The sequence below is a fragment of the Gavia stellata genome, chromosome 19 (assembly GCF_030936135.1).
Source record: "Gavia stellata isolate bGavSte3 chromosome 19, bGavSte3.hap2, whole genome shotgun sequence".
Taxonomy (NCBI): domain Eukaryota; kingdom Metazoa; phylum Chordata; class Aves; order Gaviiformes; family Gaviidae; genus Gavia; species Gavia stellata.
Window position 1 is genome coordinate 5,648,622 of NC_082612.1, and position 26,045 is coordinate 5,674,666.

Sequence of the window (26,045 nt, forward strand, 5' to 3'; positions counted from 1 at the left end):
AAATTCTAAATCTTCCAATTAATAAGGTGATATTTATTTCCTGTACCCACAAGATTTTCATGTGAACTAGTCCTGGGCTGCAGAAATCACTTCTACAGTAGATGAGAATGATACTGAGCCTTGCTGTATTCAGAACAAAATGCAAAACCTATTTCCATGACTGAGCTTTCTCTTAGCAAGACCTTCTCCTCCATTGTGAGTCCACAAGTTAAAAACAAAATTCGAAATATTCAAAGGTGGTAATTTTCACATTAAGGAGGCATTTTGATACCTCATACTTGAAACAACACAGGTAAAAGGTTCTGGTCTGCATTTTCAGATGGTGGCATGAAAATGCAAAATTCTGTAGGAGATCAAATGCAGATTCTTCTAAAATAGTAAGGTTCTAGATAAAGAACAATGAGGCAGCTTTTATGGCTTCAGATGGTGGAAAAATACCATAAAAATTATTTTATAGGTAAAGCTTATTTCAACGTCGCCTTTGTGGAACATTGGATTCTTGTAATGTCTGACACCTGTTTTCAAGTGCTCTGAGATATAGGTGGGACCATATCCTCCTTTCATTGAACTCTACATGACTCCATCGAAATCAATGAGCTAAGACTGCTTATGTTATCTACGGGACTTTTTCATGTTTTTTCACTGAAACAATACTAACGAGCTTGAACTCTTGTGAAGAGTTTCTAGACTCTTTGATTTTTTTTTCGTTAAGGCTTTTTCTTACACCTGGATTATTTTTTTTGTATTGCAGTTCAAGCTATCATGACTTCTTCATTCTTTTGTAAAATGTTGTATTCTTTTGTTGTGAAAGTAAGACTCCATAAGTACGCCTCTGTTCTGAAATGCTGCTTCTAACGGCTTACCCACTGTTGATACAGTCTGAATTATGCCCTTTGTCTGATTTTACTGTTGGAAGGGATAGCGGACAAGGACCATTTTCCCTGAAGCCACATCTAAAGTTGTGATAGAGATCACTATAGTGGTCTTGATAGGTCCCAGAGTGTGTTGTGGGTGATGGACCCCGAAGATCTCTATACCACTGTCAAGTTCTGTGCATGATGAGTTATTTTAGCATGGTGCTGTAAGACACCAGTGGAATGTCTAGCAAGTACTGTTGCTCAGAGTAAAATGCTGCTGTTCCTCTAGGAAAGCAACTGTAGCTCATCAAGGCTTTGAAACTATTTTTATATTATTAAATGTGTGTTCTCTTTGTGGGTTTTTTCTTTCGATGTTCTTTTGAACTCTTGCCATGCAAAAAAGCCCTTAAATAAGTGAAAATTACGTAAGCATCAAGCTGATTCAGGAGACCATGCATTTAAAACTTGCACCTTATTCTGTTCCATTCCCCTTCCTTCCCATCCTCAGGGGTGAGGATGCCGAGTCTGGCTGTGTCCTGCTGGGTCTCAGAGAATTCCTCATTCCTCAGAGTCAAACCTCGCATCTGTCTTGGCATTTCCATCCACTCCTCCTTACAGCTGCACTCTGTAGCCCCAGGAGGTACCTGCAATTAGGAGCTAAGGACAAAATGACAGAGGTTTTCTTGAAGAAAATACAGGTTTCTGGGCTGGCTCCAGATTTTCTGCTCCACGGAATGGCATTAGGAACTGTGTCGTTGCTGAAAATGTTTCAAGTGCTCCTGCTGCTTACTTTAGCAGCCCTTGGGTTGCAACCCTTCTGTAATATCTCATTCAAACAACTCTGTCTAATCAGCCCTTCCTTGCCAGGCTTAGGTCACGGTAGATTTTTTTCTGCTCCAGGGAGGAGTCTCAGGTTCAGGTGTCTGTCTGGTCAGAAGCATAGGCTGGTGAAGAAAGAAATTTCTAAATCACGCTGCTGGGAACTTCCTTTCAATAGGACTTCGGTGGTTTCTGTCGTGAGACTAGGGGTATTTTAGGGCCGCGTTAGAGGAGTTTAGGGCTAAAAGAAGCAGACAAGCACTGTGCTTGTTGGTTGTGTGGTGGTTGATTTTGTGTCATTCAAAGAAGTGATTCATTGTACTTCTGTCAGCAAGAGTTCTGCTTTGCGGGCTTGGGTCTCTTCTGTATAAACCAGGCCTGAGCCCTATGTGGGGTGAGCCAGCCCGGTCTGGGGTTACTGAAGATAAGTAGGCATATGTACAGCTTTTCTACAGAATGCAGTAAGAATTAATTTTAACCACTAAAATTGAGTTTCTTGGCATTCAGGCAGCTGAATTGGAAATACAAAATTAAGAGAATCCTTTGTGTATGTAATGAAAAATCATCTGTCTGGAAACATGTCTCTGGTTTTACTCATTCAGGATGGAGCTCCTTCTTTGTCACCTGACTTCTTACCATATTAAATATCTCTTTTCTGCTATCTAAACTGATATTCTTGAAGCTAGTGTGACAAGGGTTGGACATGTCAATACTTAAAAATGTTCTTTGAGTTCTTCTAAAGGTAATTTCAGAGTGTCATTCGGTCTTTATGCATTCTTTAACTTCTTTTCAGATACGTGCCTCTAGAAACTGAGAAACTGGGATTATGTTGTTTTTGTCTAACACTGATTAATGAGCCTGTATGCCTGGGTGGAAGGCAAGTCTCCCGTCTAAAAGCTATGCGCAAGTCTTTGTGCAGCTGCAGGTAGGGTTCAAGGCTGGGTGTTAAGTCCACCCAGAAGAGAAAGGGTTAATATACTGGTATCTGGGAGTAGAAGGTGAAGAGAGTAGAATATATCCAGAAAGCAGGCTTATCTGGTGAGACACAGGTTTAAAAGGAATCTTAATTATGAGTGAGACAGCTTATGTACACTTACTCGTGGTGCTTAATTTTGCTGTTTTGATAAACAGGATGCCATGTACTTTCTCTCTTTCCCCTTATCTCATTTTCCTACTCACTTATGAGTGCTCAGTGTGGCACTGGGAGGATCAGTCTTTGGGATTTAATTAAAGTTGTGGAAGTTATATAGGTGCTGTTAAGTACCTCATATTTTTTAACTTTTTTGAAAAGCTGGAGTGAAAGGCTGCCTTCTTTACAATGTAGAATGAGGAGCTCTTGTCAAGTGGTTAAGTGGCCCAAGTACCTGACATGTTCATTGGTTTTGTCTGTTGTTTATTTGTGGTTTTCTACGACTCCTCCTTTCCCCGCCTTTATTAATACGTAATTTTTCATATACTTCAATTTCTTTTGGATCAGAAGCTGAACATCTTTCTTCCATTAACATCTGCTCCCTGATACAGTACTGGAGGTTGTCAGCCATTCTAGGAATCAAAATTTCTAACAAAAACCTAGTAAACCTTAGAAAGTACAAAACATGGGATAGAGCTTGAGTAGATATCACTTCTTATCATGATCTCTCAAGAAAATTTAATTGTGTCTGTCAATCTGTATAGAAAACTTCACATTTGTATTGGTTACACTTTTAAGCCCTACTTTATTTTTTTAAAAAACTGAGCATGGAAGGATTAAGCACTCAATCGGGAAATGACCACGTTAATGTTGCACACGTAGTTTATCCTAGTCCCATTTACAAATGGGAATGGATGTGTACTACATTGTGAAGTTACAATAGCATGTTCTAGACCTTCATACCCTTAGTATTTTTCAAAATCTGCTTTTAACCTTCCTTTATAACTTACGGTACTTAATTATTTTATGCTTGTCACATCATTCAGTTTTTTTATGAGAAACTTTTGACGACAGTTGTACCGTTGGCTTGAAAAATGATTGCTTTCCTTCGGTACAAGCTAAAGCATAAGTATATCCTTAGGTGATCTGCCTATTAAGTTAGCTTTTGATTTATTACTCTCCTTTTTCAAATTTAAGAACTGGATTATTTTATGCTTTTTTTAATACAAAGAAGTACAAAGTGCTTCCAACAATTTGCAAAGCACTACACAGTCCAGTAAAATGCTATTTGTTTACTTCTAATGTTGCAGGGAAAAGTGCAGTTTTGTTTTAAAGATACTCTTATAAAACATGTAATAGAGTATATCAGTACGCATGTATACAATAGTTAAAACGTGCATGTTTTGTGAAGAACTTCCTGGTTCTTCAAAAATTAATATAAGACAGAATTTGTTTAATCATGTAGACTGATGTTCTCCCAGCTTCTTGGGGGTGGAAGGAAGAAGGGTATAAATTTTTTTCAGTGTTTAGGTTGTCAGCAGTTGCCTACTTGGAGTTAACCTTTATCTTTGGGTAAAAAATTTTCAGGAAAACACTAAGTTCTTTGCCACTGTATTTTGCTTTTCAGTGCCTCCTGTGTGTACCCTCTTTTACTTGATCCTCTGGGGTAAGGAGCCTGTGAGATTTAGAGGCATTTAAGTGCACATGGCAACTAGCAGGAGCAGGAGGAAATAATGCTACTAATGCAAAATTTCAAAAAGAAACTATCAAAATTTTGAGCTGTTCATTCCCAAACCTGTTTGGCAGTGATTTCTTTGTTAACCATTAGTTTAAGTGTGATGATACTTCTCTAGTGTGATGCCGCAATTAAATCTCTGATTTTCTTTTTTCCTAGGCTGTACCTTCTGTAAAGCTTTGTGGAAGATAGATGTGTGCGCTGCAATGGTGACATAAATATTTCAGAGGACTGGAACAAGTTGTTGAGAATCTGTGTTTGTTTTTAATGCTGCTGTCAAGAACAATCTAAGGCAAGTAAACAACATGAGTTTTATCATGAAACTTCACAGACATTTTCAAAGAACAGTTATTTTGCTGGCCACTTTTTGTATGGTGAGCATAGTTATTTCTGCGTACTACTTGTATAATGGCTACAAACAGGAAAATGAACTTTCTGAAATCTCTTCAGAAGTGGAATGTGGTGAAGTTCAACTGTTGCCATACAAGCTGATGGAGGTGAAGACCACGAAGCCTATTGATCCCCTGAGGACAGATCTTGTAGTGCTGGTGTTTGTGGAAAGTCAGTACTCAGCATTAGGCCAAGATATAATAACCATTTTAGAATCTAGCAGATTTCAGTTTCACATTGAGATTGCACCTGGGAAAGGTGACCTCCCAGTGCTTATAGAGAAAAATAAAGGCAAATATGCTCTCATAGTGTATGAAAATATTCTGAAGTATGTGAATATGGACTCCTGGAACAGAGGCCTTCTAGATAAGTACTGTATAGAATATGGTGTAGGTGTTATTGGATTTCACAAAGGCAATGAGAACAGCTTGCAGAGCTTTCAGTTGAAGGGCTTTCCTTTCCATGTCCACAGCAATCTGGGTATTAAGGACTGTTGCATTAACCCTCATTCCGCACTGCTCCACGTGACTAAATCTTCTAAGCTTGAGAAAGGTCCCTTGCTTGGAAATGACTGGGCGGTTTTCCAGATTAATCATACAGCTTATCAACCAGTGATATTTGCAAAAGTAAAGACACCAGAAAACCTTTCACCACCTGCTGCTAAAAGTGCTCTCCATGCCACAGTAATTCATGACTTGGGGCTCCACGATGGGATTCAACGAGTCCTTTTTGGCAATAACTTGAATTTTTGGCTGCACAAGCTGATTTTCATAGATGCCATCTCTTTCCTGTCTGGAAAGAAGCTCACACTGTCCTTGGATAGGTACATTCTGGTTGACATAGATGACATCTTCGTTGGGAAGGAGGGAACAAGAATGAACACCAACGATGTACAGGTAAAGTACGTGCACCAACTAGTGGTCATTACAGCAAAGTGCTATTTTTTTATCTTAAAAGCATAGTTATTAATAGTTGGAACTCACAGAGGGTGCAGATCAGTAAGTACCAATGCAAACTGCTTGGGCCTTGAGAGAAAAGCCAGTCTGTCTGGCTTTGAGTAGTCACTGATTCCAGGTGTAGCAGTTCCTTCAACCTCCAGGCTGGATGAGAGTCCGTGCAGTGTTGCTTGTACCTGTACTAGAAAAGAATGTAAGATAAGACGACTCACTGGTTACTATCACTTGTTTTCTCTCAAGTGACATGCAAGTCTCTGCTGAGCTAAGTTCTATAAATGGGTTGGTGGGCACCTGTTAATTCCGTTCCCCTTACCGTGTATGGAAAATAGTCTCCCAAAAGGAAATTAAAGACAACTAGTTGCTACGTGACTGATCAAGAAAAGAGGGTAAGAGTGGTAGTGTTTTCACACACACTGCACCCCACCCAGCACCACAATTCTAAACGTAATTGCGGAGTGTTTAACTCTCTAGCCTGATGATAGCTTCTATCTAAGCACATGCTTCAGTGGCATTTGAAAACAGCACAGGACTCCACGGCTGGACCCAAGAGCTATTCATATGTAATGTGCATGTTGCTAGTCTTACAAGCAGGAGGTAAATGTGATGAGCAAAAGTAAATGTCAACATAAATTTTGAAGAATAGACTGGGTTATTAGCTGTATGAAATAGGTTTCAGATGTCAGGAGCTGGTTGCAGCATTTCACCTTTCTTATCTGTGTTTTATGGCTCTTGCTTGCAAGCAAGGTTTGTGTTAATATTGGTCTTAAAAGCTTGTTCTGTCGCTAAAGGACTTGATAATTTCCATTTTAACATTTTAAGTTGTACATTCCTGAAGGTCATTTTTCACTCTCTATTGTGCTGTTCAAGTGAGGTGGTAGTTCTGGGTCAGTAGGAGTAACATCTTAACATTACTCCTTGCTGTATACCTTGCTTGCTTTTTGTGAAGAGTGTTATTACAAAGCAGGTAGTTAGAGATCACCTTGCAAAAGTGGTACTTGGTCTAGAAGCTGAAAATCTGTAAGGTGCTGATTGTTGCTCCGTTTGTGCTAAAAATAAGGGGGAATGTTTTGTTAGAACTTTCATAATGGAAGGAGGAACTGGGAAAAGGAAAGGCAACGACAGCACTGCGTGCAGTTTATGGTCATTTTTGTTTCATTCTTAACTAGGTTTTTGGTTTTTTTCAGTGTCAGTATGTTTGTCAAGCTGCAGTAACCCTGCATATGTTGCTTCCTTAAACAAAAGGTTTGAACTTGTAGTTACGCTTTAATTTGCTTTAAAATCGCAGCATACACTCTTTTCCAAAACATTTGGTGCACATGGAATTATAAATAAGATACACTTCCTAGATAAGTAGGTTTTTTTCCTTATGCAAACAAATTGCATGGGAGAGAGCTGGAGTAAAGGTGAAACTCAGTAAATGGAGTTTCTGTGTAGAACGTGATGGCAGCATTTGAGTTAGGTGGGTGAGCATGCTTTGAGAATCTCCTAAGTGCAACTCAAATTGCAGGAAAGAAATAAGTTCTGACCCACATCACTGGCAAAACTTCTGTTGTTCTGCAGAAGCAGCAGTTTCTGGTAACAAAATGTGTAAAAACGAAGCCTGAATAAATCTCTCGCTGTGTTGTGCAGTAGCAGTTTGAAACAGTGTGTTTTGTATTCTTTCTCTTTGTGAGTGACACCTTAGAATTGTCATTTTAGGATAAGTTAGGATGATTAATTGCCAGAATTACTTACCAGAAACAGGAGGCTATTGAGACAAATTTGATTAAAGCAGATACAAAAGGATAAGCTGTAGTTTTTTGGGAGAATAATTTGCAGTATGTCAGAATGTTATCTTCCCAAAATAAAACTGTCAAATTAGGTAGAAATAATACCAAAGTGGAAATAACTTTTAAGTAGGATAATTTCATTTATACAGAACTGTGTTCTGAAACAGTGGAATCTGAAAAAGTGTTCCCTTCTGATTCTTCATCTACTTAAAGTTAAAATGTACTATTAAACATGTTGTTAGGGCTGTCAGGTGCAATGCATCTTCATTACTATTCATATCAAAGGAGTTATCCTCTATGGCACAATGACATGTGGAAGGAATGAACTAAAATCAATTTGTGGTAGTTGAAAATCTGTTATTGTAAAGTATATTTGCGGATAAATGACATCCTATTAAACAGGAGTATTTTACTGAGTTCTGCTGCATTGACTGTGACAGAGAATTGTGTGCTTCAAGTGTGAAAATAGGTTGCTAAATGTAGACTTTGTATAATTACGGTACTCAAGATTAAAGCATTTCTACTAAGCTTACATTTTAAATACTAGCAATATAGAATTGGGTATAATGCTTTCTTGTGTTTTAATTTTGTTTCACACGTCTCCTATTTAATATTTTCTGGATATACTCACATCTGGTAGGACTGTAAGCTTCCTGAGAGTAAGGTGAATGTTTCTGCATGTGCTCTGTTAATGCAAAGTAACCTAAAACACTTCAGAAAGCTCCCAACATACAGAGAACCTCTAGGATTGGTTCTGCCCGTTCCTCTGGATAGGGCAGAGTTCAGAAACTTGAGGGTTAATGCAGAACTGATAGCAAAAATAATCACTCATTAACGATTCACTACCTAACTCAAGAAGGCAGCATTTGTCTTGGGTCTTCTGAGAAAAAGGCTTCTCTCTTTTGAGTGTATAGAGAACCTAGATTCACTTTAGAAGGACTGATGCATTAAGCCCCTAAAGTTCAGGCCCAAGTTAGGTGAGCAAGTTGAAAGCTATGTCTGTATTGTTCTTTCTTTCTAAGAGTTAAAATACAGGGCCATCATAACAGAAGATACCGTGTAGGACTGCAGAAGTACAGGGTAGCTGTTACATTGCAATTCACAGAATGGCTGAGGTTGGAAGGCACCTCTGGAGGTCAACTGGTCCAACCCCCTGCTCAAGCAGGGCCATGGCCAGGCGCCTTTTGACCGCCTCCAAGGAGGGAGATCGTGATTGCATGCGAGATCAGGTTTTCAAGGGAATTTCTCCTTCGGATACCCAAAGGAGATTTGCAAAGTGGGCAGAAGAGTTAATATTTGGACGTTAGGCTAAACTGCTCTTTTCTTTAAAGTTTACGAATTGGAGTTGAGCACTTAGGAAAATTGCTATCATAAGGTTAAGTGGTAATTTTTTATCAGTGTTATATATTGACCTCAGAAGAGGTCAAGTCAAAAACAAACCCTCTAAAATGAGTGTCTTCTGCACCTCTAAAGATGAGGCAAAGTGGTGGTACTTCAGCTTGAGTATCTATAGTGTCAGGGAAACAAGTGTAAAGAGCCCTTCTGAAAATGTTTTGACATAATTTATCAACCTAGATCCTATAAAACTAATAAATGGTTTGTTTTATTAAACAGCAGATGAAGTTTATTCTAGTTCCACCACAGCTGTTTCAATTTAAAAAAAAAAAAGACCCAAACAACTTGAAACTGTACTTCAGATTTTTAGGTTACCTGATTGTTACAGATTTGCCTGTCACTGTATAAAATCTGGACTGATAGAACATAGTTCTTCAATGTAACACACTGAGTAGCTGTCACTGTGTGTCAACAATGACCATCCATCTTCATATTTATTTACTTTATCTTCCTCTGGTATAATAGAAATAATGGAAGAGAACATTTTCGTAGTCTAATTGCCTCCCACTTTGAAAATAAGCTTGGTAATGTCATCTCAACATTCATTTTTCAGTAACTTTTTTTCTCTCCTAATGTCTGTCAGGCAGGAGGGACCATTATGCTGTGACAATGTTATATTTTATTTTCCTTGTGTCTCTTAGAAGACTAAGAGCCTGTGCTGTGCAAATAGTTCATTTAAATGGACATACAGAGAAAATCTATATAGATATCCACAGAGTAAGTTTATCTTAATAGACCATGATAGTCCTGGCTGACGGTCTACTAATTTAATATCTTTTTTTGTTACAGTTACTCTTTGTGAAACCTTTGTCACTATAAAGCATTGAGATTTTTCCAAGGGAAAAGCAGCTGATAATAGGGGGAAAACTTAAGTATGATACTTTTTTCCTATTGACAGTTTGTACAGTGCTGGTGGTCTAGGCAGTAAGTTGGTCTACCTTTTCCTTCATTTCCCCAGTACATGCACTTTCTGTATTTCCTTGAGTTGATCACATTTTCAAAATGAAATGTTACAACACTGTGAAATTATTTTTTCCAAATAATTAGCTGTGTGATCTCCTCTTGACTGTCTTGTCCTTTGTGTGCTTTTCAAAAGAGACACTGAAGTCAGGATGGGGATCTCTTCACTTTCTTCATGTAAGCCTAACCTTTTTCTACACTTGTAATTATTCTTTTATAATTGCCAAGGACAAAGCTTCAAATTAACCATATCCATTATTGGGAGGGGGATGATATATCTTTTTTTTCTTGTTCTATTTTGTGAGCGCTTAGGCAAGGCATCTGTTAGTATATGTGCATTGAAATGGGCAATACAAGCTTGAATCTGCAGTCGTTCAGCATTAGTCTCATTGAAGAACTGGATGACAAGAGCTATCCCCTTTGCGTGTCATCTGTGCCAAACAGCATTCTGATAATGGAGAGGATTTAGCCAGAAAGAATAAATTTGTAGCGTTTTAGCCTCTGTCACTTGCACAGTCTGTCATCTTGCCCAGATTTTGAGGTTTATAATGTAGACATCTGTCTCAGAGCTAGTCCTCTAACTTCCCATAGTAGACAACACAGAAAAACAGCTCATCATTAGGCAGGCACTGGTTAAGTGAATTGCACCTTAAAAGTATGTATTTGTTTCTGTTGTTCATAAAATGCTTCTAGAGTGACTAAGATCAAATAGAAACATTTGCATTTGGTCAGATCAATCTTTTTCCATGTTCCAAAGCCAGTGCTGTCACTTTTTTGTTATTTCCTTAGTGCATAGGTGGCCTAATCTTTCATTTAATATAATCTAATTTTGTTTAATAACAGATTTCTCCCATAAGAGCTAATTGTTTATTCACTATATTACAAATTTGTCCACATTAGTCAGCACAGCTTAAATTACTACAGTAGTTTAAAACCCATTAAGTGTCTTTTCACTCTGTGTAGCATATGTGGAAAGAAATCAGAACTTCCCAGGGTAAAGCATACCACTTGGATATAAATTTTAAAAATACAGTAACATCTTTTCAGTTACTCTTGCATAGGAATGTCCTAAATATTTGCCTCAGAGGAGAGACTTAGATATATTTTGTGTTAAGGCAGAATGGCTAAAAGGTGCAGAAAGCCTGAACTGGCAAGACACAGAATGGTTCCTGTCACAGGAGAAAGTCTAATTCTGTAAGTTAATTACTTCTTTATCTATAGGATCATGTAGAAGGTTATCAGTAAAGAAATGATAGATGTGTCATCAAATGTTTCCGTTTCAGAACCACCAGAGATACTCATGTCTGTTCAGTTGCACTGAGCCATAAATCTTCCCTTTGGGGAGGTTCAAAAAATCTTTAATTACCTCTTTAAATGACATAATGAATTAACTATTAAAAACTTTTGTTCTGATTAATCATTTTACATTCCCACTCCATTAGCCACAGTACCTTTATGCCATTTGGTGTGCTTACTGTATGTGTACATAGATTTTTTTCTTAATTTGGCCTGAAGCTGCTAAGGTATTTTATATTGACTTGGCTGAAATAATAAGTAAAAAGTACATTCTGTTCTTAATATTTCTCCTTTTCTTTGCCTCTTTTTAACTGTGGTGTTTCTGTAGCTGTCTGATGCTCTAGGAAGACTGATGTAACTTCCTGAGTGAATTGTTCCTGCTACAGTTGTGTGGAATATTACACGCTGTGAGGCAGAAGAGGTTAGAATTAGATCTCGGAACTAAAATATAACTTTAAAACAAGTTATAAAAATGGTTTTATATATTTTATGGGCTGCTACCAGCATGTAGAACACTTTACCAGTCAGTGATCTTAACATTTAACTTCTAAAAGCAATTTGGTTTATGTAGCAACTTCTGTGAATTTTAATCTAGTAAGATTGATACAACTGCTGCTCGATACAGCCCAGCTTTTGTTCTTAAAAGGAGTGTCCTGATGTTTGAAACAGAAAGCTGGATAAAAGTCCTCGACCAGAGGAGGGTGGCTGTGGAGGGGTGACGGGGATGCAGAAGAGCTGGCTCTGCCTCGGGTACCACACTTCTGGGACTGCCAGGGCAATGCTGGGAATTCCATGTGTGCTTCCTCCTCCTGTTCTGCACCTGGGTAGAGCGAGATACAACCAAACCCCGTGGAATAAGCTTGGCGCCAAGATTAATTTTAGAGCTTATCCATGGTCTATGAAGACAAAAACCTTGCATGGTAACTGTGTGTCTAATAATAGCCAAGTTCCACATCGTATCTCTGTGGACTATTAGGCAAACAGAGAGGAGTCTGCCTTGTTTGTGTGTTCAAATGCCCCTTGTCCATGCCTTATGTTGATACGCGTATAGGTATTAACGTGGGAAGGGCCGAGGTTCGGAAATGCTGCCGAGCTCCCTGGGGCTGTGGGATGAGCATGGCCCTCTGTAGGAAACCTGTAAAGAGAATGTGTATGTCAAATAGCAGCGCTGGCATACTCCTCTGTACCTACGCAAGAAGCCGTTCTTGGGCCAAAATGGTAACTACATTTACCCATTCTTACTAGTTGGCTCAACTACATACATCGTTCACCTATACAATACTTCTCACTGATTTGACCAGTGGATGTTCTTTCTAACACAGAGTCGATTCCTGTTAACAGTTTTAAGTGTGAGGAGGCTTATAGTGCCAGTGCTGCGTCTATTATGAGGAAACCAAATTTTAGTCTTCATTCCTGTTAGTTCAGTGCTTTTTGTTAGTTCTGCATTTGCTGGAGTTCATGGCTTGTCTTGTTTGGTTTGTCGGTGGTGTGTTGGAGTTGTTTTTCTGAAAAATCGATTTTTGGAAAAATAAAGCATTTGGATGTGGTAGTCATTAACTCCATCGAACCTAGGAGAGTCATCAGGTCCTAGATATAAAATTTTACAACTCAATACTGATGTACTGCAGCCTTTGAGGCCTTCAGCAAAGCAGCTTAAGTTTTATACTTAAGGAGGATAATATTCTATGCATCTGTTTTCCTACTTGTTTATGCACCTGGGCCTAAAAGATGCCAAGTATTTTCTACTCCAAAGGAATCCTGTGGAAGTTCTGCACGTTCACAAGTGTGCACAGACTGCACTTTAGAAGTGTCTCGCATGGCAGGGTTGGGTCAGGAGAGAGGTACTGCTCATGCTTTGTATTTATCGACTGCTAAGAAACTTAACTGCTGAGTGCAGAGTCCTCTGGAGCATTAAGACAAAAGACATCTCAGAAGGACAAGGCAGATCACTAATCATAAAGTTGTTTATAGTAATTTTTTTTTCTTTTGCTTAGTTTTGTAATGCTGGAGTAACCAAATCTCTTTAATTTAAAAGCTGTGACACTATACACTCATGCAAACCTAAATCTTGAAACAGTGGTTTTTTCAAGGATTGTGCCGTCTCCTCCTGTTATGAATTCAGTGGCAGGGAACTAAGAGGAGAGAAATCCATCTCAGTTGGAGCTTTTTTATTGTCAAAGAGGCTGGAAGAAACTGCTTCTCGGCATGGTGAATCCCGTGAGATCTTTGAGGGCGATGAGAATGGTTTGCTTCAAGCTCTTCTACCCCAGCATCAGATTTGACTGTTGGTTACACACTCCCTGGTCCTTGGTCTGTTTTCATGATAGAACTAGAGTAAGGGAATCATGGCTTCTGTGAATCCCCTGATGATTCCCAAGCAAGTAGATGTGCACTATGGATGCAGTCATCTGCATCTTTCCAGAAAATTACAGCTTTTTTTTTTTCATTTTTTAATTCCCCATATTTCTCTGTAGTGGTGAATCCTTCGCTATCCTTAGGCTGAAGGAACTCTCTTACCAATGGCGTCTGCTTTTTGTATTCTGATTCCTGTTCTCAATGGAGTTGTGTGATTTAAGCACTATTTTATTTCAAACTTAAGCAATTACACTCATCGGACATCAAGTGGGCTAACTGAATACTTGTTTCTGCTGAATACCGTGTTTCTACTTTTTCTACCATGATTCTGCTTTCTCCCTTGACTTAGTTTATTATGCAGAGATACCTTTACACTTGAGCATAAGGCTTCCCTTCCAAAGAAATCCACACAAATGCCTATGTCCACCCAGTGTGCCAGCCTTTAGTGATTGTTTTTGGTTCACAGCCATGTAGTTAGCAAGTTCTACCTTCCTCTCTCTTCTCAGAAACTTATACTTTAAGAATGTACATGAGTATTTTCATAGATGAGATAAAAATACATGTGATTCTGCACACTTTGAGTGTTGTCGACATAACCTAAGCTTGGCTCTGTTTGGGTTGATCTATCTGGCTATGAAAGCAAAACCTGCCATTCCAAAAACCTATGAAGTTAGTGAAATGTGTGTCAAGACATATTGACACACGTGGGTGCACTTAAAGATGTTCAAATCTACTCGATAATTGGTCTCCACTGAAAAGGCTTTTTAAAAGTTTCAAGGCTAGTATTTTACAAGCTGCCCATTGTTGTTCACTGAGTAACAATGTTCAGAGAGCAAAAGGAAGAAGGAAGTTGAGAGAAGGCACTAGCTGGGCGCAGATGTTACAAAGCTAATGCACCAGACCTGGGGCAGGGTTCTAACTCCGTCTGCAGCATGCCTGGAGGCGTAACGAAGAACGGTTATGTGCTGAAACCACTTTCTAGCCTCCTGGCAGTGCATCCCTCAGCTATCCTGTCAGTCCCTCTCTTTCCTTAGATGGCAAGTTCTCTTGGTCAGAGGCTCTTTTTGTTTTGTCCTTTTTGTTCAAAAAGCACTTTGATAATATGAATAATAATAATGCAACTACAGCTTACCACAGAGCTGTACAGATTCATCACTGTCCTAGTGGCTGCTGCAAGGTTTATTCTGGGCTTTTTCAGCCCAGATGACAAGTTAGTCATCCAATTCCCGCTGCTAATGGAACTGAATAAAATTTTCACAACCAACAAATAAAAACACACTGCAGACACATCTACAAATCAAAGCCATTAACTGTAAAACATGATACCAAAATTGGGCCTTCCTCCTTCCCCATCTTCAGGCACGTCAAGAAAACACAGTCTGGCAAAAAGAGAAAAATGAGGGTAGAAGTGGGGCTCTATTTCATTAGTTTCTTTTACAATGCAGCTGCATGGAACGTGTCCTTTCTTCTTACCTGTTCAGTCTGGAAGAAGTCAGTGCAACTACATGACTGATTCTTGGTGATTATGCTTACAAAACAAAGTAAAAGACAAGCAGTTGGTTGCCAGTGTATATCCAATCCCTCATGGAATAATGGAGCCCTATCTATTTCCAATTCCAGTTCTTTTTCTGTGCAAACTGCAATGCTTCTACAAGGCAGAAGTGTCACTCACTATTTTAAAATTATGTTTGGCAGAGCATAAAAACCTTATGACCAATTTTTAAAAATATTTGCTCTTTAGGAGATTCCTTTACAGTCCTGGAAATGAGTTGTTATTCCTCCTTAAAATGTAGTTTCATATCTGGAATAAATAATAAATTAAATACCATTTTATATTGCAAAAAGTATCCTACAATACATTTGAAAATACAAATAGTGGTGAGGACAACTAAGAAGTCAGTGACTGTGCAGAGTAAGGCTCCACAGATTCATTCCAACCCAAGTCAGTAAATTCACGGGACAAAGGCCCTGCCATGCTGTACAGAGGTGTAACGGGTTAGGTCTGGGAACACCAGCTGCATTTTTGTGGAGCTAATAAGCCAAGCAGCTCTATATCAAGCTCCCATTCACTTGTCCTTTCAGTGTTAGCACTCCTGGGAGTAACCCAAGTGTCTCTGCTCCCATTTTGAAGCAAACTTGATAATTCTAAAGATAACTCAGAGTTGCCTTTGGTAGAACTCTAATGGAACTGGAAAGGAGGCTGAAAAATAATTTTGCGTTTATAGAAAAAGTGGGGTTTTATGGTGCAAAACATTTCTCTTATCCCTTGCCCTTTCTCACTGCCTTTGTTAAAGGTAACAGAAATGTTGCAAATGGTAATCCTGAAAATATCCTAAAAAGAAGACGAATACTAAAATAAACCTGAGTTTGTGATGTAAGCTGGTTTGAAATTTAAGCTGACTATGAAAAATACCATTTTACTTCAGGAAAGTACTTTATCTTACTGACTGAGGAGGTTTCTGGAATATTGTGCTCAGTTCTGCACCACTTAATCAGAAATATTTAGAGAGTGCTTAGAGACACCAGAATAGCCAGGCAATGTCTGAGCAAAAAATGAAGAAATAAAGACTAAAGAATTTGGTAAGTAGTGATGACCAACACAGAAAGCAATAGGCTGCAGATGTCTTCACGGTATAAACAGTGAGGGTGGATAAAAATATTTAATGTAAGGCACAGAGATATTTAAGCGTAGGCTGAATAGCCAATAAAAGTGGCAGAATAGAGGCTAATATCCAAAAGGAAGTAAAAGGGTTATGTAAGCCTTTAAAAATTAGATCTGGCAAAAGGATATGAAATATGCTATTGGAAAGAATATAATATTGGCAGGGAATTTGTACTAAGACGTATTCTCAATCTCTTACCAAATAATCAAGCAGAGCTCAGTTTGGATTCCTGTGTGTCGGTTTGAGTCTGCAAATGTAGAATTTGGCCAGCTGGAATATTTATCTACATAGATCTAGTTTCTGTAATCTTGTCTTTTAGAAATGCAAACACTCATGCAAAACCAGGAAAGGTGTGTATTAACACTTCTGACAAAATCATCTCCCCGTGTTTATCTTATTGATGTCCTGTATTTCACTAAAGTCTTGGGGTTTTTTCCTGCCAAATTATATCCCTTAGACAAGGTGCTATATAGGAGTCAATGAAACTGTCCAAATTTTTATTAAGTTGAAGTTAGTTCTTACCATGTCTTTTCTGTGTTGACTACATATAATCATAAAAAATATGGCTTGAGAAAAGAGTTGTATCTGTTATTTTATGCAAGCTTGTCTTGCTTTCTCTTTTTCTGTCATTTCTTTGATACGATGCTGATGTAGCAGGGGAATTTCGTTCAGCAACTTCAGAACTACTCATAAAGAGAAGGCAAAAAATAAAAAATTGTGACCCCTAGCTGGTGAGCAAGCTGAAGACTGAATTCCCAGCTGTTTCTGACATGGAGCTTTTACACAGAAAGAGAAAATGAAAATCTTTTTTGTCAAAGGTTGGGGGTTTTTTTCTGTCAATAAAGGTGGAGCACAGAGAGAAAAAGAGCTTTCAGTGTGCTTCAGCTCACCCCAAACATAGGGACAAAGGTAGAGATTTTTAATCAGATACAGTAGTAAGGGAAGCACAGGAATCTTTCTGGCTCTATTAGGAAAAAAAAAAAACCCTAAGAAACATTTGTGAATGGATTGTGTCATTGGTGTGTTGCCCAGCCGGTGGAGTGGTCAGTTTATTTAACCTGCCAGTGATGTGGTAATTCTGTTGTGCTTGACTGAACAGAGAGAACAACCGTCTCTATTGTGGTTTTTACGTAAATTAGAAGGTTTGAGTCTTCATTTATTTGCACTTTATTTGTTCTCTAGTATGTAAAACTAGCATTAACACCAATATTGTGCTTGTCTAGAAGCTTTAGTCTTACTAGGGGGAAAAAAGTATAAACTAAGAAGCGAACAAACCCTGAAGTGTTTCTCTTTGATTGGTGCCAACATTTTAGACATAGCTTGTAGAGTCCGATATTTCTTTCAAACTACCTAAATAGCAGCTTGTTATACCATGGTCTGTGGACTTGAGTTTTCCTGTGATGATGTTAACAGATTTATATCGCAGTTGTAGCCACTGTTACTCAGTGATCGCTTTCTAAACACTGGAAAAATATTGTAGAAATTTAAATGCTTTGAATTTTGTGTGCTCTGGAAACATAGATAAATACCACCCACTGCGGACCTGTGATCACCTATATAATGATGTAGACAAAACTTTGAAATCTTGTTTACTTAAAATTCTGCTGAGCAGGAACCGCAGGCTTCAGGGCTTACGGGGGCAGGTGAGTCTTAGTTTATCCAGGCTCGGGCACTGAGGTCCCGAGAATACTGACACCGAAGAAAAAAAAGAAGACTGAAGTTTTTTTGGAAGGCCATATTCACAGACTGTTGGAGTTTGATGTATACAACACTGACACCCCATTTTTACTTTTGTTTCCTAAAGAAATTAGGTATTTTTAATGCCCCTGTTTGCCTCTGTCAGTCCAGCAATTAAACTGAAAGAGGGTAGATTTAGATTGGACATAAGGAAGGAATTTTTTTTATGATGAGGGTGGTGAGACACTGGAACAGGTTGCCCAGAGAAGTTGTGGCCGCCCCATCATTGGAAGTGTCAAGGTCAGGTTGGACGGGGCTCTGAGCAACCGGATCTAGTGAAAGATGTCCTTGCCCATAGCAGGGAGTTGGACTAGATGATCTTTGAAGGTCCCTTCCAACCCAAACCATTCCCTGATTCTATGATCAATCTAATGATGATTGAACCTGCTGGCCAGTTTCAGTCCAATGTGGCAGATCCGGGCGGTTCTCAAAGTTAAATTCCTGCTGGTATCCTGGAGTTCAGCACGGGGTAAGACATGTGTGCAAAGCAGTGCTGAAGCAGAGGTTTCAGAGTGAGCTCTGCGTTTATCCTTCACTTTGACCTGCCCCGGGCTAATCCGTGTGCTGTGTCTTGGCGCTAGCGATAGCACGTACTGTCCCTTTTTCATCTAGACAGGGTGTGTGGGGCGGAGCGGGAAGGGAAGGAGGTGCTTTGGAGGACTGATGGGGAGGGTGGGTCCTAGGCAGCAGTGTGAAAGGGAGTGCAGGCTATTGCGCTGTGAGAATAGCGATTTGGGAAACAAATCTATAAGAAACTAGGTTTTATGGAACAAATTTCTTGTTTTGTATGCAAGCCATGGGTGTAAAGGTAGACCTGTAATCTAAATTGCATCTTTAAAAGCATTGGCATTTTGGACAGAGTAATGTAGCCACTGACAAACTCATCAGAGTGGAGCAGACGTGGTGACCCAGCCGCAGCTTCCTGGGCACTCGGGTGAGGCCACCGTGGTCTCTGCTGCTGAGAGATTAAGCCTCGAAATTCTTCCAGTGTTGAACCTTCTAGATATTTTCAGCACTCAGTAGCTGTACAGAGCCACATGTTGCCAAGAGCCGGGTAAAAGGGCCCTAAAGCAGGATAAGGAAGCACAGGCTTTGCCCCAGCGGAAGCTGATGGCCAGCCCGTGCACGCAGGGCTGTCTTGTGTGGAGAGTAGCCCTTGTCCTCCAGCCAAACTCTGCTTGCTGTGCACGTTGGCTGTAGTGAAAGCTAAAGCCGGAGCTGATGTGTGAGGAAGCATTAAATAAGAAGCAAACGTGCTGTTGATAATGAATGTGGTACTAGGAGCTTGGATAATACCTCTGTTCTTCCTGAGCTGGTGACTATAAAATATATGCACCGTTGGACTGAATAGCCATGCCTTTATTTTAACTTCTATGACAAAATATTGCGCATCCTACCAAACAAGATCTGAAGCTGTGAAAGTGTGGGCTGTCTAATGAGGGGGTGCAGAGGTGTAAATGCTTTGCATCTGAGGTTACTGTTTGAACCTGAGTTTTTGAGGCCTAACATTTACTGGTAGACAGGTGTCTACATGAATCAGTGAACAACAGACAATTTATCTACTGCTGATGGGATGCAATGGAGACAAGCCAGACTAAGCAGGCACAGCAAAGTGGCCCAGAAGTGAACTGGAACAGGATTTGAACTACTCTGTCACCCTGAGAGATGGCCCGTCAGGCTCGGAGCTGAGGCGGCTGGAGGGGGGTTGACTTTGCAGTGAATGCTTGCATTGGGGCTAAAAACCCTCAGTTTCCCGCTGTACTGGCTCATCAACAATCACCAGATCGCAAGAACTTAACTGCATAAATATGAAGAGATTTTAAATGCATTTTAGAGTCACTTTGTTTTCACTTTGAGTTGTTACACTCTGGGAACTTACCTCTTCATACTTGGTGTTTCATAAGCAGATAAAGTGTTAGGCAAAAATGCAAGAACCAACAAGTTTTCTATTGAATCCTGTCTGACCAAAATCCAGGGAAAAATTTCATCTGCAGCAGTGGGGTGTTTATTAGTTCTATTTCAACTGGCCTGGTTTTTTTTTTTGACCTTTAATTAAAAGAAATGCAGGATTTTATTTCTGTTAGCTGCAGAATGATGAGAACATTTAGCTGTTTAGTAATAGTAACCTCTTTCGTCAAAGTACACTTTAATTAAGAGCTAATAATGCACAATTTCATATAGAATCCTGAAAACAGCATGTTAATTACTTTACTTTATTAAACAGTGTTGGCACCAAGTATTTTAAACCTTCAACTTACATAATTAGCTTATTCTCAATAGCCGCTATCTCAACCTCCAAGAAGCAAGAAGTTGGTGAAGGAAGTTGGAAATATTTCTTAAATCTATTGGTTGTACAAATGATTTACCTAGATGAAAGAGCCTAATTACTTTAAAATGTATAATTGGACCATCATCAAGATCATTATTGTATGTGATATAAAATAACCTCCAAAGAAACACTGAGTAACATTGAATCTGTGTTTTGATGAAAAAACTTTTGATCGAAATAATTTGAGACATTTTCCAAAGTGGCTACTTAGATTTAAGTATCCTTTAGTGGCCCTCAAATTCAGGTACCTAGTTACAGCATCTGTGCACATAAAATAAAGTTGTGGGTCCTGAATTTTTTTGAAAATCAGGTCCAGTGTGTTGTATATTGGACACTGAAAAACAAAGATGCGTGTAATTGGGCTCTAGCCTGATAGCTCATCTTATTGACACTTTGAAGAGAAGCTGGGTTACCCAGTTTATGGTGCTTATTGAAGTCATGGAAAAGACTCGCACTGACTTCTTCAACTGGTGACATATGGGCCTTAATGTTTTATAGGAAGTCAAGTGAGACAAATGGACCTGGCAAACAGTCCAAATTAACCCAAGCAATCAATGGGAGCTTTGGCTGTCCTGCACATGAACGAGTCAGGCTCCAAGGCGTACCTGTCTGATAATTTAAAACCACAACTGCTGCAGGTAGAATCTAGCTGTCAGTAAACTACAATAATTTTTAAGTAACTGAAACCAGGTACTTTGTTTCGTCTCCAAGGAATTTTTGCACACATTTTCTGTTTTAAATTCTACCATGTTACATGGCCCTTTGTGAATAGGAATCCTGCTGGCTTGTGGTACATTTGAACTGTTACATCTTTTGAAGGACTTGGTAGACTTACCAAAATCCATGTTTTTAATTGAAAGAATTATTTGTTTCTTGAAGCTACTGTACCTTAATTAAACAGGTTCCCCCCACCCCCCATTTTAATTCTGTTCTACAAAGCAGCAGGAATAGTTATCAGATTCCAGGTGAGCTGAAGACATTTTATAAACTTGAACATATGTGTTGTCAACAGTTTAGCTTTTCCATCGCTGATTCATCAGTCTTTCTATTTTTTCTGGATTGTGTCCTCTTGGACACCTTGCTTCCACCAAACTGTAGAGCAGTGTCCTTTCCCCACTTACACAGTTTAGGGTCTATATATAATTTATGGTCTCTGCCAGCGAAACGCTTTGCAGAAGAAGCTGAAGGTTTTCTTTGTTTTCTTCTCTTGCCCTCTCTGTAGTGTCAGCTCTGTTAATAGAGTGCACAGTCAAAGAAAATTTAAGCATTCTTCTCCTTGTGTCTGAAGGATATTCAAAATATTTTTTCAGATACACCCAGTACACCCAAAGCAATTATTCTTTCTCCTGAATAGATTAAATGTTTATGGTAATGGGTGTCAAAATGCTAATCTTGGAAATCCAGGAAGAATAGGCATTGAATTTTAATGATGTTCCAAAATACATAATTTATCATGAGGGAAACATTTTTCCTCAGAAGCAAAATAGCCTGTCTAATAAAATAACGGTTCCCAGCCATTTGGGATGGACCTTCTTGAGGCTGTCTTCTGTTTCTTCTTGTCATGCTGCCTCCAAACACCCCAAATTCTTGCCCATTGCCTTCCCATCCCCAGTTGCTGCCACAGCTTCTTGAATGCCTGCCATCACGATCTCAGTGCTTCCCACTTTCAGGCCCCTAACATGCTGCTGCTACAACATTCCTTGTGGATCCCCACTGCTTCCCCCGCCCCATCTCTCCCTTCCCTAGGCGGTGTGTCACCCTCTTCTCCCTTTTCTGCCATCACCCAGCAGTGCCAGGACTGGGACAGGTAATCAGGCCCAGCTTGTTAGCCTGGTCTCTGTTCTGTGCCGCACCGTGCCGCGTATTGCCTCGAATGTTGGACACTGCTAGTGCCTCTAAGCTGAGGGACTGGTATATAAAACATAATAAAGCAAATGTCAAAAGATACCTGGGAAATTTCAAATACTGATTGTTGAACTCTGAAGAGAAGCAGAATGCTCTAAAAATTAAAATTTTTGTACGTATCATAAATGCAAACCTCAGTCACATATATGTTAGGTTCCTCAATTCTCTTTTCCATTTCCTCCCCAGCCCTCTTTTTTTTTTTTCTTCTTTTCTTTTTTTGCCTTATAAGCAAGTGAATTTGCAATGTAGACAGAAGCTTCAGAAAAGGTCGGGTTTTGCAGAAGGGAAAGTTCGAGGGAGGCGGGTGGTGTGCGTATACTTGCGCAGGCAGCTTCAGTTGCAGGACTCTTCTTGGAGCATGGACGTGCGCAGGAAAGGCAAAATGATATCACAAAATGTGCAAAGTAAAAGGACATCACATCAGTTACAGCTCATTAAACCCCTATATTAAGAACTCCACTCAGAAGTTAAAATGGCTTTAGTTCTGTTTCTTCCCTCTCTTGCAGGGATTAAACTAAAGAGGAAATATGGTACAGAAAATTAAAGCTACTTCTGCGTAAGAGCTCCCATAAAGGGGCTTCATGTGCTTAACTCGGGTGCTTTCACGTTACACTTTCTATTAATTTGTTTTACCTTTTCAGAAGGTCCTTGCCTTTATTAAAGAGCCAGTATGGCATTAGAAGTTTTCCTCAAAAGCAAAGTAATTCCTAATTTAATGGCTCCTTTGATAGTATTGTTAGACACGAAATAGTAAAGCAAGCGTTGAAAGATGAGATCTGCTTCCTGAAAAAAGGGGGAAGAGATAGGCTTTTTGGAAAATTATGAAGCTGACCTTTCTTGCTTTTGTTACTGACATGAAAGCATGTGTTGATTTGAAGTTTAAGATATTAACGCTGCAGCGTTGTGAGGCTATGTCTGTCTGCTTGCCAATTTAGTTACAGTCCATGTGATTCCAAGCAAAATTAACAGCGTTTTGGACTATTTTGCTTTTCAAGTGGCTAAGTTCTTTAGCAGCTTTTGAGTAGGAAAATAGTTGTAAATATTTTGGTATGAATACAGAAACAAGTTATAGTTCCTTTTTGGTGAAGCAGAGTTCAACAGAGCGTTCTTGATTTATTTGTTTGATCAGCCAAGATGAATATTTTTGTTGATGCTGAAGAAATTACTACTGTCTGTTTACCGAAGACAAGTTGACACTTGTGACTTCTCTGTGACAGCGTATAAAGTGAAATCGTGTGAAGAGATATTTGAGGACAGGAGGCAGGATGGTTTCCTGGCTATGGAAATGGGAAGCAAGTTTGGCAATATGAGTTTTATCCTTGGCTTTACTGCTGATTTACTTGAGCAAGAGCTTTTGATAGCCCATGTCATCTGTCCGTGCCTCTGTTTGTTCTGTCTGTAAGATGAGAAAAATCAAATAAAACTGTTTCTTTTGTGAACAAAGTTGATATTTCTGAAAGAAAAGTGATAAAGAGCTAAACATTATGGTTGTCAAGAAAGAAGGAGGCCGTCTATACAAAGGCAGGAATTTTCATACATTTCCATTGCGTGACTATTTCAATTAAAGAACAATTCTCTTGGTTCCTTCTGTTCCATTTGTGTTCTTAGGGTCTATTTTCTCCTAAATTCTCAGTCAGTTGAGATCCCATTGGCAACTACAGCAGCTTACATTTGCTGAGATGTTTCATCAGAAATGAAACAGAAATAACTTAAATGGGATGATGCTGATTAATCATCTGAGAATCTGGCTTTATTTATAACATACATGATTTCTTCTGTTTCTTTAATTATACTGTAAACTTGTCAGGTGCAAGGATTGAAAGAACTCTGTTGCTTTGCTGTTGGGATAACTTTTGTCTATTCCTTGGATTGTAACAGGGCCTTTTTCTGAGTTTATTTTGGACTGTTGGTGAAGAAGGGAGTCTTTCATCATGTATTGAATTCTCACATTTGATTTTCGGCACAAGGAATTTCCTAAACCTAGTATATGAACTTAGGAAAAGTTGAAAAGAAAGTACTCCGTTATAGCTATGTACATGAAAGTGATTATGCAGCCAGGAATTTATTTTCCTTATAGTACCAGTGGAAGTATAACATCTATACTAAATAATTATTTATAAACACATGTAGGCTTTCCTAAACCGTTTTTAAAATATGATCTACAGTACTAGTGTATTTATATAACACCTCATACAGATACCCAGAGGGGCTGTTCATAAACCAATCATAAAATATGTAGAAAATACCACCAGCTTACCTTCAGCATATGAAATAGCATTTAGAAATGAAATTTCAGGTTTTTCCTCCCCCTGCTTCTCTCTTTCTTTCTGATAGAAACTCACAGTAATAGGCCCTGCCATCTGCTGCTATATATTTTTCACGAGTTTTAACATTTTGTTTTTAGAACCTGAAAGATGAGTAAAATGTCAAGTCACCCAGAAAATAATCATAGGCATGACAACTCAAATGTTAGCTCAGCTCCCCTGTACGAGAAGTGGTTCGCAGCAGGTCTGTGCCCTCCCTCTGCAGAGGGAGCAGGAGGGCGGCTGCCGTCGGTGATGCATTTTCGCACACCACCGCAAGGCTTTAGCGGAAGACCTGTTGATTTTAATGAGAGTAACGTGGCCAAAAAAACAACGGCATCGCTTTCAGAGTTCGTTCTGCGGAAGGTGAACTTCAGATTTCCTTTAGAGTTTTGTGTTATTTGAGTGTTACTTGGAGTGTCTTGGCGTGACTGCTGGCCTGAATAAAATGCAGCCACCAGGCAGTCATTGAGGCGAGAAGGTGGTAACTACGCTAGAAAAATTAATCCCCAGTGAAGAAGTAAACTCTATGTTGCATTATCACAGAAATGTCATGGCTTTTTGCTACCCTTGTCCCGTTCGAAAGCCTGGGTTTGCGACTCTCCTGTCAGCCCTGTAGCTGCAGGGTGCCAGGGAGGTGCAGCAAAGAGCTCCTTCCGCGTCGTGTTTCTCCGGTGTTTCCAGCTGCTCTTCGTTTTTCCCATTCTGGTTTTCCATCCTGCTGAGACTAGTCTGGAGTTGACAAGCTGAGAAGGTGTTAGAAAGGTACAGGATAAGACCTATACCTCAAAAAATGCTGACGGCTCTTAACTTAATTGGGAGGGAGAGAATTGTGCGGCCCATTCATGCCACCTCGCTGTCAAGCTGCACTCAGGATCTCTTTCATTCGACGATATGTACTGTTAACATAAGAAATGTATAGCCAGATCATTTGCCTCCTACATTTTTAACCATGCAAAGATAAAATTATTTCACTGAATAGGTTCCCAGCAGCTCAAGGATGGTTTTCATAATAAATCCTCTGCAGATTTGCTACCTTTCATTAGAATAAGAAGTCTCCTCAGTGATCTTTGCACTCTCAGCCTGTGCAAAAGCCCTCGTTATAGTGTTGCAAGATTTTTCTCTTAATATTCCACTACAGAAGTCTCAAACTTGTTTTCAATTATCTCCATTCTGTGCTTCATTTTACTCATTCCTTTAGAAAGTCCCTTGTTCACAGGACATTTTTCAGGCTTCCCAGTGAAAGAAGATCTTTACCTTACTAGTACTGTTCTTTGAAACTGCCTATACTGTTGTTGCTGGGGCTACACTGCTGCAGAAAACAGTGGGCGAAGCGAGTTACTTCCAGATCTGAGAGGAGCTTAAGAAATAGGAGGCAGAAAAGTGATGGTTCTTCCACAGATTTAGTTTTGTGATTAATATATATTTAATGAATATGCCTAGGCATAATGTTCTGGTCCGCTGAAATGGTGAACAAGGCAAGTACTACTGATGACTCAGAACTGAAACCACTCATGTTCCATCAGCTGTGTCAGCAAAACTCGAATTTGCAACCCCCCAGGACAGGGACAAATGGCTGTCTCTCCTATTGCTGCAGATCAGCTTCCTCAAGCAGCAGCTTCCCTGCGCCAGCCAGCGCTACAAGCTTAGTGAGCTCGCTGAGGCC

The 26,045-nt window shown here is 39.4% G+C and overlaps 1 protein-coding gene across 2 annotated transcripts in view; it reads left to right on the forward strand.

The window, feature by feature from the left end:
- Positions 1–4,626: 4,626 nt before the first annotated feature.
- Positions 4,627–26,045, forward strand: part of LOC104262964 (bifunctional heparan sulfate N-deacetylase/N-sulfotransferase 3) — a 62,616-nt gene continuing 41,197 nt past the window's right edge. For both annotated transcript variants that reach the window (XM_009819507.1, XM_059826813.1), the window contains exon 1: positions 4,627–5,607. In XM_009819507.1, coding sequence (XP_009817809.1) covers positions 4,627–5,607 — 981 coding nt within the window. The remainder of the gene's footprint in view (positions 5,608–26,045) is intronic.